The sequence below is a fragment of the Schistocerca serialis genome, chromosome 3 (assembly GCF_023864345.2).
Source record: "Schistocerca serialis cubense isolate TAMUIC-IGC-003099 chromosome 3, iqSchSeri2.2, whole genome shotgun sequence".
Taxonomy (NCBI): domain Eukaryota; kingdom Metazoa; phylum Arthropoda; class Insecta; order Orthoptera; family Acrididae; genus Schistocerca; species Schistocerca serialis.
In genome coordinates, this window is record NC_064640.1 from 46,748,237 (window position 1) to 46,764,101 (window position 15,865).

At 37.2% G+C, this 15,865-nt stretch overlaps 1 protein-coding gene across 1 annotated transcript in view; it reads left to right on the forward strand.

Annotated features, from left to right (window-relative positions):
* LOC126469698 (uncharacterized) overlaps nucleotides 1-15,865 on the forward strand; it is an 894,140-nt gene that overhangs the window by 362,630 nt on the left and 515,645 nt on the right. Inside the window, exons 12-13 of the mRNA XM_050096872.1 lie at nucleotides 3,321-3,398; nucleotides 14,325-14,402. Coding sequence (XP_049952829.1) covers nucleotides 3,321-3,398; nucleotides 14,325-14,402 — 156 coding nt within the window. The remainder of the gene's footprint in view (nucleotides 1-3,320; nucleotides 3,399-14,324; nucleotides 14,403-15,865) is intronic.

Below are 15,865 nucleotides of genomic sequence, written 5' to 3' on the forward strand. Positions count from 1 at the left end.
TTTTTCATATTCTAGTTTCTTGCAGCATCCTTCAGTTTTTACTTCAAGGTTTATAACCTTTTGTTCAGTGCATCGAACTTAGTATTAAGTTATGCTGTTCCCACATTAATTTCCTTTAATCTATTATCTGTTTTCTTTTGTACTCCTTTTTGTTCTTGAAAATTAATTTTCGCGTAGACATCATATACTGATCATCATACTGAATTGATGAGGTGTCAGTTGATGCTATATGCTAACTTAATGTATGTAACTCATCTGTTGGTTCATTAGTAATGTTAACGTCAGAATCATTTTCTCTGGTATCGTCATTCCAATCAATCACTTTATTCTGACTAGGTACTACACATCCTGGGTTTACATTATCATTGTTTGCCACTAAATCTACATTTTTATTGTCTTCAGTATTAATTAATTCTACATTATCATTGAAATCATTTGTGGCTGCTTCAAAATTCTCAGTGAGATCATTGGTTTTTTAATTCTCTATTTCAGATTTAACACCAATGTCTGAATCTATGTTTTTACTAAAATTATTTTTGACTGAATTTGACATAAAATTAAACCCATATCTGATTTCACTACCATTTATTTCTGTCTGACCCACCATCTCGTCCCTACTGCAGTGCGACTGAATTCCTTTTCTACTGCCAAGAGCACATCTCAATTCTTTTATCCAGACATATTACTATTACTGATGTTGCAATTACAAATCTTAAGACTGCTATGTGCAAGCATAAAACTTAATCTATTTTTCTTCCTTGCGTATTATTGCTGATTCTCACAGCTGTTGGCTGCACCCCCAGCTGCAATTCCGCTGTTTTTGTGTGCTGAAACAGACACATCAGATGTGCCCTATTCTGCTAACTGCACTCACCACTATGTGCTGTCACTGCACATGTTGTTCGTGGATGTCTTGTGCTGCTGTTGATGCTTCGCCATCTTGTAGCATGACAAATCTTTAAGTCATGATTTACAATGCATTGCCATCGGCCATGCACAAACATTAACTTTTATTCTCGTAGCACTTCAGGACTTCCTATTCCTGATTTACACTAATATTTCTTTCATAGCAACAAAAAATTTGATTTAGTGTCATCAGTTATTATAGTTCAACAAAAGCTAAACAATAATTCAAACACAGTTCACAGCCTATTTATCACAGTTCTTTTGCAGTTCTCTAGCCATTAAGTTCACATGTACACAGTCCTTCCTTCCACAGTTTGCTAATTGGGTACAGTTCACAGCTCTTTTTAATAAAAGCATAAACGCTAGCATCCTCATTTGAAAGCACTTCAACTTCAGCAATATTCCCCACAAGGGTTGCCATGTATGGCAAGAGACAGAGAGAGAGAGAGAGAGAGAGAGAGAGAGAGAGAGAGAGAGAGGGAGGGAGAGGGAGACAGATAGGGAAAAGGGGTCTGTTACAGTTGTATTATAAATACCTTCCCTCAGATATTTTCCATCAGCAGCTAGTGTGGTGAACACCGGCAGCACTCAGAGTGAAGACTTGTACACACGTCTGTGTGTATGACAGCACTGGGCAATGAGAGCCATTATTGAGGGAGCGGCAGTCACCCTCAGTGCTATGGCCCGAAGAGCACTAATTGCAGTGCCTCTTCCTCCTCCAGTGGCAAACCTGGTGACATGTATGACTATGGCAGCTGTCAGAGATGTGGTTGGCAACAAATACAGTTTGCTAATGGTTGTGGTTAAACAGTTTACCTTCCATATCTGTGATTTTGTCGCCAGCAGACTGGAAAGGTGGTAGCCTTTTCTGCAACGAGTTGAAATTTAGAAACAGCATGTTCCACAACTGATGGAAGTGTGTCCGGTGTCACGTTCAGGATGTGTTCCACAATGCATGCCTTCAATGCAGCGAAGTTGGCAGTTGGAACACTGAACACATCGTCTTTCAGATAGCCCCACAGCCAGAAGTCATACGGATTAAAATCAAGTGTTCAGGATGTCCAGGCTGTAGGGAAATGGTGGCTGATAATTCTAGCATTTCTGTAATAGTGCTTCAGCTGCTGGTTAACTGGATTTGCAGTGTGCAGAGGGGTGCCATCGTGCATAAACATGATCCCATCCACACATCCACGCTGTTGGAGAGCTGGAATGACATCATTGCACAAAATATACTCACAGTGCGTATCAGTGATGGTACAGGGTACAGGACCTGAAGCTCCTGTCACTTCAAGAAAATATGTAGCTATGGTAAATGATGCTGTAAACCCTCACCACACAGTGACTGTTTCAGGATGATGTGGTACTGGTTGATTTGCATGTGGATTTTCCGTTGCCCAAATTTGCCAATTCTGTGTATTCACATATCTTGTGAGGTGAGCTTCATCTGTCCATAAAAACTTCCACAACCAATCATTGTCCCCCTCCATGTGAGCAAGAAAATCTAAAGCAAAGGTCTCTCTTGGTGGCGGGTCAACAGGAAGCAACTTGTGAACATGGATAATTTCCAATGGGTAGCAAAGAAGGATGTTTCATAAGGATTTACGCACCATGCTAAATTGTATGTCCAGTGTTTGGGCAATTCCCCATACACTGTACGTTTATACACCACCAATTGTCTCCTCCTACATTGCAGTGACCACTGCTTCCACTGACGTAGAATCAATTCATTTCCTCCCTCTACCACGTTGCACACCAAAATCACCCGTCTTTTCGACTTTCTGAATCATTTTCTCCATTTCCACGGCAGTCATCAGACAAATGCCTTTTTTCAAACCCTTCAGTGCCGAAACTTCTGCAGAGTGGTGTGTGCACAGTCATCATTCTTGTAATGCAGCTATAGAAGTTGAGCACAATCCAGCATTGAGACAGTCATGGCGAACGTCGCAAATGTTAAAGGAGGAAAAACCATGTACCCGTCATGTTTATACCAACTTCAGTGGGAAATGCACATGACAGGTGTTTTCATTGATGTATTGTGACATACAGTGCCATCCATTGATCAATTTTCACACTTTTTTTTTCCTTCTGCTATACGTTTTCCCTCTTCTCCGATAATATTCCATTGATGTCATTCTGACCAGTGTTGGAATTTCTACAGTGTTTTGAAAGCTTAACTATAATTATAATCACCCTGTAGTAGATGATGATGATGATGATGATGATGATGATGATGATGATGGTGATGGTCATGATTTAGTGTTCATAATCCTAATTTATATAAATTGTACCAGGTAGTGTTCATTTCTGCCAGTCACATGGCTATGATATTGCGTTCTTTTCCTTTCCTTTGTTTACAAAAGTTAGAAAATGTTCTTGATATCTGCTTAGTTGATCAGTGTTGTATTTTCTAACAGGTGAAGCATATGCTGAGTCAGCTAGACAGAAGAAATATTTTAAACCCAGCTGGTGGCACAGAGACCACAATGAATCAGGTATATATTCACTATACCTATGCAGTAGTCATGTTCGCAATTAGTATTTCGCTTATGTGATTTCTATAAATATTGACGGGGTAATGCTGTCAAGTGTGCTTTGTATAGTGTGCAGCTATAATTTTTCTGAGATCCAGTCAAAAATTGGTTATACTTCTCAAGGGGGTTGTTTGATATTTGTCATAATGGAATTGTTAGGAAGAAATGAATGTGAAGTTTGGGAGTCAGCATTAATTAATTCTATAACTATAAAGTATGCGTGTGAATGTTCCTGCTTATTCAGATGATTTTATTTCAAATTATTATGAGTCTGTGAGAGTTATTCACTTTCCAAGGCAGGTGTATAATAACTAGAGTCCAGATTTCAGTGTAAACACTAATTGCATGAATTTTTGCATGTTTTGCCATTTGCTGGATAAATGTATATTGAGAAGATGGTATGAATTGGGACACTTGTAATGCATGTTATATCACATTTTTGACCTTTTTTTGCAATAACGTGCGTGACACCATCTTTATTGAGTTATTCATATGAACTAAGCCAAAGTGCACACATAAGCAATTGTGCGAATTTGTTGTAGTTTATTATTATTATTGTTGTTGTTGCACAATGCTGCTCCCTATGTGATGAAGGCTGAAAAAGCTATTAAATTTTTTTATCATAACTTGGAATTGTCTAACATTGCTGGCCCATGCACTACATCATGTAACTGAAATGCTAGTCTAAAATTTGATCATGTGAATACAGTGTTACAAACAATGATACAAACAAGGAAAATTGAATCACAAAAGACAAAGGTATGAAACTGCTGACAGCAAAGTCATATGCTGCCCTTTTTTCTCCAATTGAAGGTACTCTTAAAAGCACTTGTCCATGTTGCTGGATTTAGAGATATTCTTCCAGATTTATCTGTGCCCCCACTACCTTTTTTAACCAGGTGGTTGTACCTGGATTAATGCTGCCATATTTTACTGTGGTAATTTTGATTACGTTGTCATTAAGAGACATTGAATTCCTACAGATCTTTAGAAGTTGACATCTCTTTGCTTCATTCTACCGAAAGGCCTTAAGGTATTGCAGTGTAGGTTTTTTGCTTCAATTTTGGGCTGTAGGTTTTTGAGGTCAGTAACGCAGTTTGCATTAAAGATGTGGTAGTGATATTCAAGGAAACAGATATGAGGCAAGACCACATTTATGTCATCAAATTTTGTTCATTTTCTGTGGAAATACCAAAGTTGCAAGTCACACGTGGAGTCCCAGACAGTTATTGTAAAGGTACAAAATCTTTGCAATCATTCTGTGGAGAAAAGGGTGTTTTTGTTTTTAAGATAACAATGTTATCATATCATATCCTGATTTTGAGTTTTCAAAGAAGAGAAAAATATTTTGTAGCGAAAGTGTAAAACAACAATCAACTCGATCATACTTTGTCCAAAATAACTTCACCTAAATATGCATCTGTCACTCCTTGTGATATAGAAACATCATTTTCTGTCACATATTTTAATTCCTTATCTGCCTTATTAGTCGTATTTAATGATATGACATTGCATGGATGTTTGCATGTTTTACGATTTGATAGTGCATGAAAATCTGGGCTCTAGTAAGAACATTATAAATTTAATAAGTAAAGATATTAGCTCACCAAATAATTTAGGTGCTGAGTCACTGGTAGACACATAAAGAAGACAAGAGATGCCTGCTAGCTTTCAGGTGAAGTCTGGCACATTGTTTAATCAGCTAGGAAGTTTCAATACTACACACTCTCTCATGCAGAGTGAAAAATATGGTATATACTCGAGTATAAGACAACCCTGAATATAAGATGAGCCTCCCCCCTTTTTATGAGTGGTTTCTTGGGAAAAACACACTCTGACTAATCAAATTTAAAAACTCTTATTCATGAAAAGGATATGTCTAAATAGTTAACATTATGCCTATTCTGTATTTATGCAATTTATTTATTGTTGACATTTTGATACGATATGGGGAAATTAAATAAACAAAAGGAAATTTTTGTAATTATACTCTGCATTCTCTTGCTGGTGTATCTGTAATCTTATACATTGTATTTTCTTGCGTGTCTGCATATGTTCCATCAAATGTCTGTTTTTCACCTGTGCTCTGCAGATATGTACATGGGCAGGGGGAGGGGAAAGGTTGTTACATATGGCTTATGATGACGACATACAGCTGGTCATTTGGTCAGGGCTTGTAAGTGGACATCTGTTGCTGCCGTTAAATAACACAACAGGAAATTAGGTAAAATAAAGAGAATTTATTCAAATTTAGAGTATACAAGGGGCACGCCTAGGGTTGGAAGTTACCAGGTTTAGGCTAGTTTAGGAGATTGAACGTCTAATTGAAATGGGCAGCATAAGGGGAGGTGGTTCATGTTAACTTACGTTGATGGCCGATCATGAAACGTAGAACTGGAGGCTTTGCCTGCCATGAAAAATGTCAGTTCTGTTTGAGGTCTGGATCACAAGAAAGTGAGGCAACTGTGTTCTGCACTGCAGAATGCTCCAACGTCCAAACATGTGACCTGTATCCCACCCACACTCTTTGCTAAAAGCAATGGTGTGAATGCGCTAGCAGTTTCAGCAGAGGGGTGAGGGCATCTCTTGTCAGCAGCGCGAACTGGATGGAACTGCATTGGTTCTGAAAGGCAGGCAACTTGTGTCATGTATGCACTATGGAAGTTGATTTGGGAGCAAACTTGTAAAGATTTGACTGGGGTCTTCTAAATAAAATTTTTTAAACCAGTTGCTTAAAATATTCCGTGACTTGCTGCCAAACTGTACATTGCTTACCCCTTCCAGAGGAGTGGTGATTCACATTGTTTACAAAAGGATGTCAGTCACTGCTGGAAAGACGGTTTGCCCTAGTGGGAGCCTTTTAATGGTTTACTGGCGCCAGATATGTGATAAATCATTAATATCCATTAGAATTACATAAAAACACTGCTCATTAACTCATCGAAACAATGGTACGACCCTAAATCCCTTCAGCAGAAAATCACAGGAAAAGTTATTAATAGACATTAATTTAAGGAGATAAAATATGAAAATACACCAAGAAAGTACAAAATATAATGCTCAGAGTAGCACATAGATTTAATATTTTTCCCAGTAGCATCACTCAACTGCAGTGTTTTACAAACAACAATTATCAACAAACTGTTCTCTATAATTAAAATTACAACTAGAAAAATTGAAGGAAAAGACCAGAACAGTACTTGTTTGATTGTAAATTGAAAATGAGGATCGGTTACAACCTTACTTTCTCCTCTAAAATGACAAAGTTGTGGAAAAACTATCTGTCTTGTCCACTGATCTTAGAGTTAACTGTTTTCAGAATATCATGGGACTGTCATGTGGCATAAAATAAACATGTAAAATAAACTTATAGGCATGGAGAAACACAAGGCAAACTCCAATACAGATAATTAAAATGTTTGTGCACAGTGATGTAACAGCTAACAGTATCCTCATCCATCTGTAACACTTCACATGAAGAAGGGAAAGACTGCAGTGAGTTTATAATCAGTTAATAAAGTGTAAAAAGATTCTCAGCTAGAATGTGGTTCTGTGTGACAGAGGCACGCGCTTTGTTCCTATAGAGACTTCCGACTGAAGGGAGAAGAGCATGTGGGTTATCTGGCTGGAAGGAGACTTATGCATGTGTGGCATTATCAAAATTTAATGGCACTTCTCTCTATTAGGGTGATGGAGTGGGGTATTATCTGCAGTGTAACACATGTCTTGTGGGAGAGGAAACAGCAGAGAGGTAGGTGCAAAGGAGGATGAAGAGTGAGAAGGGTGAGGGGGAGGTGGCAATCTAGAAGCAAATGTTTTTTGATGCACAGCTGGTTGTGTGTACCAGCAGTATACCACTAAGTATGCATGAAAATAGAGATAGTCAATGCTGGCTCAATCAAACTCTGGTAATCATCCATACAGAGTGACACCAGATTTGTGCTGAAGTGATCTAAATGTTTGTATGATAAAAAATATATCAGGTTAATTCAGATTATTAGTACAGTACTTGTTTTAAATCTAAAACAGAAATATGGGGCAGAGTGCATCTCTGTGTTGAATTTCACCAAACACAAAATTCGGAAATCACTTGCCAATTGTTTTAGGAATTAGTTGTCTGTATAAAACATACAACAGTCACCTCAAGCTGACAGAAATTTTGATACGTAACTGTTGGAGTATGTGATAGAGTACTGCAGGACTTAATATACTAGGTAAAACACATTGGTAAGGAAAAAGTAAATGCTGATTTCTGTGGACACAGGACAGTAAAGATTTGTAAAGAGAGACTCAAGGAAAACAGTCAATTCAATGGATATAAGAATTAAAAAGTGCAATTATTTTCAATTCTTAGTGACACCTTGAAAGAAAACAGGGAAATAAATGCTTTGAAACCAACAGTGGACTTAGCTCATCTGCAGAGCTATCGAATATCAGTTACAAAAATCAGATGAAGATTTGAAGTATAATTGTCCTTTGAACAATAAAAAATAAGTATAATAGACACCGCAAAGAGGGGCTCCACATTCAAGATTTGACAACAAAATGAAACATTCAATGTAGCAGACTTGTAATGTAGCATTTTAGAAAAATTTTAGTAAGGTAAACTGGATACATTCATTTGAAAGAAAAAACAAAAATCTTGTCAATAAAAGAGATCTACAAGTGAAATATAGTATAACACCAATATTCTACAACAAAGCTGAACAACAAAAGAATTGAAATTCACCACATGACCAAGATCTATACAGTAGATGATAGAAGGTACCTTTAAACACCTCAAACTCTTCAGAAATACATAAACTTCCTACATAATACAAATAAGAGTGCACCTGGGCCATCCTCAAAAATTATTAATGGGCACTTATTTATTTATTTTTTTATACGTCTAGTTCTGTAGGACCAAATTGAGGAGCAAATCTCCAAGGTCATGGAATGTGTCAGTAAATTAAATTACAACATAATAGTAATAACAGATAAAATAAAATATTTATAAACCAAAAGGGCAAGCCATAAGATTTAGTAAATGCAGTCAGCAATTTAAAATAGGAACCAGTTCAATTTTTCAAGGAACGTCTTGACAGAATAGAAGGAGTGACCCATAACAAAACTCATCAATTTCGATTTGAAAGGGTATGGATTACTGCTAATTTTTGAATTCTTGTGGTAGTTTATTGAAAATGGATGGAGCAGTATACTGCACACCTTTCTACAGAAAAGTTAAGAAAGTGCAATACAAATGCAGATTGTATTTCTTCCTAGTATTAAATGAGTGAAGGCTGCTCTTTCATGGGAATAAGCTGACAACAACAAAGAATATACATATTGAGAGGCCAATGTCAGTATTGCCCGATTAGTGAACAGGGATCAACAAGAGGTTCACAAACTTACACCATTTATTGCCCGAGATACCCATTTCTGAGCCAAAAATATCCTTTGAGAATGACAAGAGTCACCACAAAATATAATACCATATGACATCACCGAATGAAAATAAGCAAAGTAGACTAATTTCCATGTTAAATGATCCTTATTTCAGATACCGTTCAAAAAGTAAAAATGGCAGCATGTAGCCTTCCAACAATATCGTGAACATGAGTTTTCACAACAGTTTACTATCTATCTAAACACCTAGCAATTTGAACTGTTCAATTTCACTAATCATATGCCCATTATGTGAAATTAAAACTTTAGTTTTTGTTGGATTGTGTGTTAGAAACTGTATAAACTGAGTCTTCCTGTGATTTAGTGTTAGTTTATTTTCTACAAGCCATGAACTTATGTCATGAACTGCACTATTTGAAATCGAGCCAGTGTTATGGCACAGCATCCTTTACTACGAATCTAGTGTCCTCAGCAAACAGAAATATTTTAGAATTCCCTGTAATACTAAAGGGCATATTATTTATATAAATAAGGAACAGATATGGCCCCAACACAGATCCCTGGGTCACCCACCATTTGACCATGCCCCACATCACAGCCATTCTCAACACTGTGAATAAAGACCTTTTGCTGTCTGTTGCTAAAGCAAGAGGTGAACCAATTGTGAGCTACTCCCCGTATTCCGTAATGGTCCAATTTCTGGAGCAATATTTTGTGATCAACACAATCAAATGCCTTAGTTAAATAAAAAAAGATGCCTAGCTTTTGAAACCTTTTGTTTAATCCATCCAGTACCTCACAGAGAAAAGAGAATATAGCATTTTCAATTGTGAATCAGCTATAAAGCCAAACTGTACATTTAATAGCAAATTATGTAATATAAAATGATAAATTATCCTTACATACACAAACTGTTCAATAACCTAAGCAAACACTGATGGCATAGAAATAGGTCTAAAATTGTTTACATTATCCCTTTCTCCCTTTTTATAAAGTGACTGTACTACTGAGAACTGCAGTCATTCACGAAACTGACCATTCTTAAAGGAAAGATTACAAATATCTGGAAGTACAGGGCTATCATGTGCAGCATAGTACTTTAATATTCTGCTAGGCATTCCATCATATCCATGAAAGTCCTTAGTCTTTGGAGATTTAATTATTGACCTAATCTCCTATACTCTGATGAATCAGGTGTACCAATTGTCACTTCCCAGTCCTAGTACCTTACTCCTATTAATTTGTGGTATAATGGCTTTTTCACCACATAACCTTTTTGTGCTAACCTTCATCCATGGTTCGCAAGACATAATGTGAAAAAAGTGCGAGTTGCATTTCACATTAGTGATGCTTTCTAAAGCCATGATGATGCATGGACAGCAACTTCTCTGTCTCAAGGAAATTCATTACATTCGAACTGAGAATATGTTCGAGAATCCTGCAAGAAACCGACTAGGTACTACACATCCTGGGTTTACATTGTCATTGTTTGGCACTAAATTTACATTTTTATTGTCTTCAGTATTAATTAGTTCTACATTACCATTGAAATTATTTGTGGCTGCTTCAAAATTCTCAGTGAGATCATTGGTTTTTTTATTCTCTATTTCAGATTTAACACCAAAGCCTGAATCTATGATTTTACTAAAATTATTTTTGAGATCATTGGTTTTTTAATTCTCTATTTCAGATTTAACACCAAAGTCTGAATCTATGATTTTACTAAAATTATTTTTGACTGAATTTGACATAAAATTAAACCCATATCTGATTTCACTACCATTTATTAGTATCTGACCCACTGAATCGTCCCTGCTGCTGTGCAACTGAATTCCTTTTCTACTGCCAAGAGCACATCTCAATTCTTTTATCCAGACATTTTACTATTACTGATGTTCCAATTACAAATCTTAAGACTGCTATGTGCAAGCATAAAACTTACTCTACTTTTCTTCCTTGACGTATTATTGCTGATTCTTACAGCTGTTGGCTGCACGCCTACCTGCAATTCCACTGTTGTTGTGTGCTGAACCAGACACTTCAGATGTCCCCTATACTGCTAACTGCACTCACCACTATGTGCTGTCACTGTACATGTTGTCCATGGATGTCTCGTGCTGCTATGGACGTTGCGCCATGTTGTAGCATGACAAATCATTAAGTGATGATTTACAGTGTAATCCAATCAGCCATGCACACAACATTAACTTTTATTCTCGTAGCTCTTCAGCACTTCCTATTCCTAATTTACACCAACATCACTTTCATAGCAACAAAAAATTTGATGTAGTATCATAAATTATTATATTTCAACAAAAGCTTAATAACAATTCAAACACAGTTCATTATCTATTTATCACAGTTCTTATGCAGTTCTCTAGCCATTTACAGTTCACATGTACATAATCCTTCCTCAGTTCACTAATTGGGTACAGTTCACAGTTCTTGCTGAAAAAAAAATAAAATAAAAGCTGGCCTCCTCATTTGAAAGCACTTCAACTTCATTCAACTTCAGCAATATTCCCCGCAAAGGTCGCCATGTATGCCAAGAGAGAGAGAGAGAGAGAGAGAGAGAGAGAGAGAGAGAGAGAGATAGGGAAAAGGGGTGGGTTACATTTGTATGATAAATACCTTCCCTCAGAAATATTCCATCAGCAGCTACTGTGGGAACGTGGACAGCACTCAGAGTGAAGACTTTTACACAAGTGTGTGTGTATGACAGCACTGGGCAATGAGAGCCGTGATTGAGGGAGTGGCAATCACCCTCAGTGCTATGGCCCGAAGAGCACTAATTGCAGTGCCTCTTCGTCCTCCAGTGGCAAGACTGGTGACGTGTATGACTATGGCAGCTGTCAAAGATGTGGTTGACAGCAAATACAGTTTGTTAATTGTTGTAGTTAAACAGTTTACGTTGAATATCTGTGATTTTGTTGCCAGCAGACTGGAAAGGTGGCAGCATACAAGAACACATCTGTGTTTCATACTGGTGGGGTGCATGCTGATAGTTATATATACTGATTGTAAACTATGACTAGACCTAATCTATTCACATGTACAGTTATGGTATAGATTAGTTCACCCCCACCCCCTCATCACCCATCCATCTCTACCCCTAATAGTACTAAGGACCCGTTACTATTTACTGGTAATTACTTCTAGATAAGTTCAACCCCCCCCCTCCCCCTGCCCTTGTCGCCCTTCTGTCTCTACCCCTAATAGTACTAAGGACCCGTTACTATTTAATAATTCAAACAAAGCAGTTATCTAACTTTACACAGACACTTGTCAGCTTTCTTTATACTGTCAACATCAAGATCTGTCTAACGCAATTATTTGAGTTATACAGAATCACATTCTTGAGGCCAAGTGTTCTGGTAAGTTCTAGTAGTAGTTGTTAATCCAGCATTCTTTTACTTTGTTCATAAATAACTGAGAATGTTCTGTTTCCTGCCTGATATCCACTGACAATTTTTTATAGATTTTTTCACTAGAACACGAAACTTTGTCCTGAGCCCTCACACCCTAGAGACAGATGGCATAGTGCGGAGAAGATGGAGCTGTAGTATTAAATGGTTGTTGTAGTATTTGTTGAAACGTGCAGTAATGGACAAAGGGAAGTTTCTCAGAAACAATGAGTCCGTAGCCTCCTCAACTTGTGCACTACTTCATCTTTATGAAACCCACAGTGTTACCTACTTCACTGGGTATTTGTAATTGTGATGATGCATTAGATCGCACTTAACTGAATAGAAATGTAGTACTAGTACAAGATTATTCTAATTAAATTTAAACTTTCAAACTGTTGCAGAAATAACACCACTGGTCAGAATGCCATCTAATTGTAACAGAATATTATTAGAGAAGGGGGAAAACATATGGCAGAAGAAAAATAAATACTTACAAAATGTAGCAATAGATGACACTGTAAGCTTCATAATTTAATGATGCTCTACTACAAATGACAAATGAATCATACAACAATGCCTAAGGTGTACACTTGATGTTAAACAAACTGTACTACTCAGTGTGCATGTGCCTACAGGTGTGATACTGTTAGTTACGTAAGCCCATCCACCATGGCAAGGTCAGATCACATCAGATTGGAAAAATCAGTTTTTAACTGTTCTGAGGCAAAAACTGCATGGAAATCATCAATCAAAATCAAATTGGATTATTAATTTCTGTGTGTCTGATACAAAACATGTTCAAAATGTTGTCCACCGTTTTCTGCAACAAGTTGAAATTGAGAAATAGCATTGTCCACAACTGATGGAAGTGTTTCCGGTGTCACATTCAGGATGTGTTCCACAATGCGTGCCTTCAGTGCAGTGAAGTTGGCAATCGGAACCCTGAACACAACATATTTCAGATAGCCACACAGCCAGAAGTCATACAGATTAAAATCAAGTGTTCAGGATGGCCAGGCTGTAGGGAAATGGTGGCTGATAATTCTAGCATGTCTGTAATAGTGCTTCAGCAGCTGGTTAACTGGATTTGCAATGTGCGGAGGTGAGCCATCTAGCATAAACATGATCCCATCCACACATCCACACTGTTGGAGAGCTGGAATGACATCATTGCACAAAAGACACTCACAGCGCTTACCAGTGATGGTACAGGGAACAGGACCTGAAGCTCCTGTCACTTCAAAAAAATTTGGAGCTACGGTAAATGATGCTGTAAACCCTCACCGCACAGTGGACGTTTCAGGATGAAGTGGTAATGGTTGATTTGCATGTGGATTTTCCGTTGCTCATATTTGACAATTCTGTGTATTCATATATCTTGTGAAGTGGGCTTCATCTGCCCATAAAATGTTCCTCTGCCAATCATTGTCCACTTCCATGTGAGCAAGAAATTCTAAAGCAAAGGTCTCTCTTGCTGGTGGGTCAACAGGAAGCAACTTGTGGACATGAATAAATTCTAATGAATAGCAAAGAAGGATTTTTCATAAGATTTTACGCACCATGCTCATTTGTATGTCCAGTTTTTGGGCAATTATCCGTGCACTACACGTTTGTACACCACCAATTGCCTCTTCCTCCATTGCTGTGACCACTGCTTCGACTGACGTAGAATCAATTCATTTCCTCCCTCTACCACGTTGCACACAAAAAAGATCCGCCTTTCAAATTTCTGAATCATTTTTCCAGACCCATGGCAGTCATCAGACCAATGTCTTTGTTCAAACCCTTCAGGGTCCAGAACTTCTGCGAGACAGTCATGACGAACGTCGCACATGTGAATTTCTACAGCGTTTTGAAAGCATAACTCTAATTATAATCACCCTGTAGTAAATGATGATGATGATGATGATGATGATGATTTTCATCATTTGGTGTTCATAATCCTAATTTATATAAATTGCCACCAGGTAGTGTTCTTTTCTGACAGTCACGTGGCTATGATATTACGTTCTTTTCCTTTCCTTTGTTTACAAAAGTTAGAAAATGTTCTTGATATCTGCTTAGTTACATTGACCAGTGTTGTATTTTCTAACAGGTGAACCATATGCTGAATCAGCTAGACAGAGGAAATATTTTAAACCCAGCTGGTGGCACAGAGACTACAATGAATCAGGTATATATTCATTATACCTATGCTGTAGTCGTGGTCACAATTAGTTTTTGACTTAAGTGGTTTCTAAAAATATTGACAGGGTAACGCTGTGAACTGTGCTTTGTATAGTGTGCAGCTATAATTCTTGTCAGATTTAGTCAAAAATTAGTTATACTTCTTAATGGAATTGTTTGATATTTGTCATAAAGAAATTGTTAGGAAGAAATGAATGTGAAGTTTGGGAGTCAGCATTAATTAATTCTATAACTACAAAGCACATGTGTGAAAGCTCCTGGTTATTGAGATGATTTTATTTCATATTATTATGAGTCTGTGAGAGTTATTCACTTTCCGTGGCAGGTGTATAATAACTAGAGTCCAGATTCCCGCGTAAACACAAGTTGCATGAATTTTTGCATGTGTGGCTATTTGCTGGGTAAATATATATTTTGAAGATGGTATGATTTGGGACACTTGTATTGCATGTTATATTACATTTTTTGACCTTTGTGTATATTTTGCAATAACGTGCATGACACCATCTTTTATAGATTTATTCATATGAACTACGCCAAGGTGCAGAACATAAGCTATTCTGCGAATTTGTTGCAGTTTGTGAACTTCATAGTGAGCTCAAGTGCCCTACTTCAGCTCGGTAGTTGTTGGGTTATAAGTCAGTATACTTTGTGGCAATAAAATTAAATTAAAAATGGGTATTATTATTGTTGTTGTTGTTGCACAGCGCTGCTCCATATGTGATGAAGGCTGGAAAAGCTATTAAATTTTTTTATCTTAACTTGAAGTGTCAAACATTTCTGTCCCATGACTACATCATGTAACTGAAACAGTAGTCTAAAATTTGATTGTGTGAATACACTGTTACAAACAATGATACAAACAAGGAAAATTGATTCACAAAATACAAAGATTTGAAACTGCTGACACCAATAAGTCATATGCTGCCTTTTTTTTGCAATTGAAGGTACTCTTGAAACCACTTGTCCGTGTTGCTGGATTTAGAGATATTTTTCCAGATTTAGCTGTGCCCCTACAACCTTTTTTAACCAGGTGGTTGTACCTGGATTAATGCTGCCATATTTTACTGTGGTAATTTTGATTACGTTGTCAGTAAGTGGCATTGAATTCCTACAGATCTATTGAAGGTGACATCTCTTTGCTTCATTCTAGTGAAAAGCCTTAAGGTACTGCAGTGTAGGTTTTTTGCTTCATTTTTGGGCTGTAAGTTTTTGAGGTCAGTAACGCAGTTTGCATTAAAGACGTGGTAGTGATATTCAAGGAAGCAGATATGAGGCAAGATGACATTTACATCAAATCAAATTTTGTGCATTTTCCTTTGGAAATACCAAAGTTGCGACCACAGCCAGAATCCCGGACACTTATTGAAAATGTTAAAAATCTTTGCAATCGTCTTGTGGATAAATGGATTTTGCTGATTTTAAGATAACAAAGTTATCAGATCATAT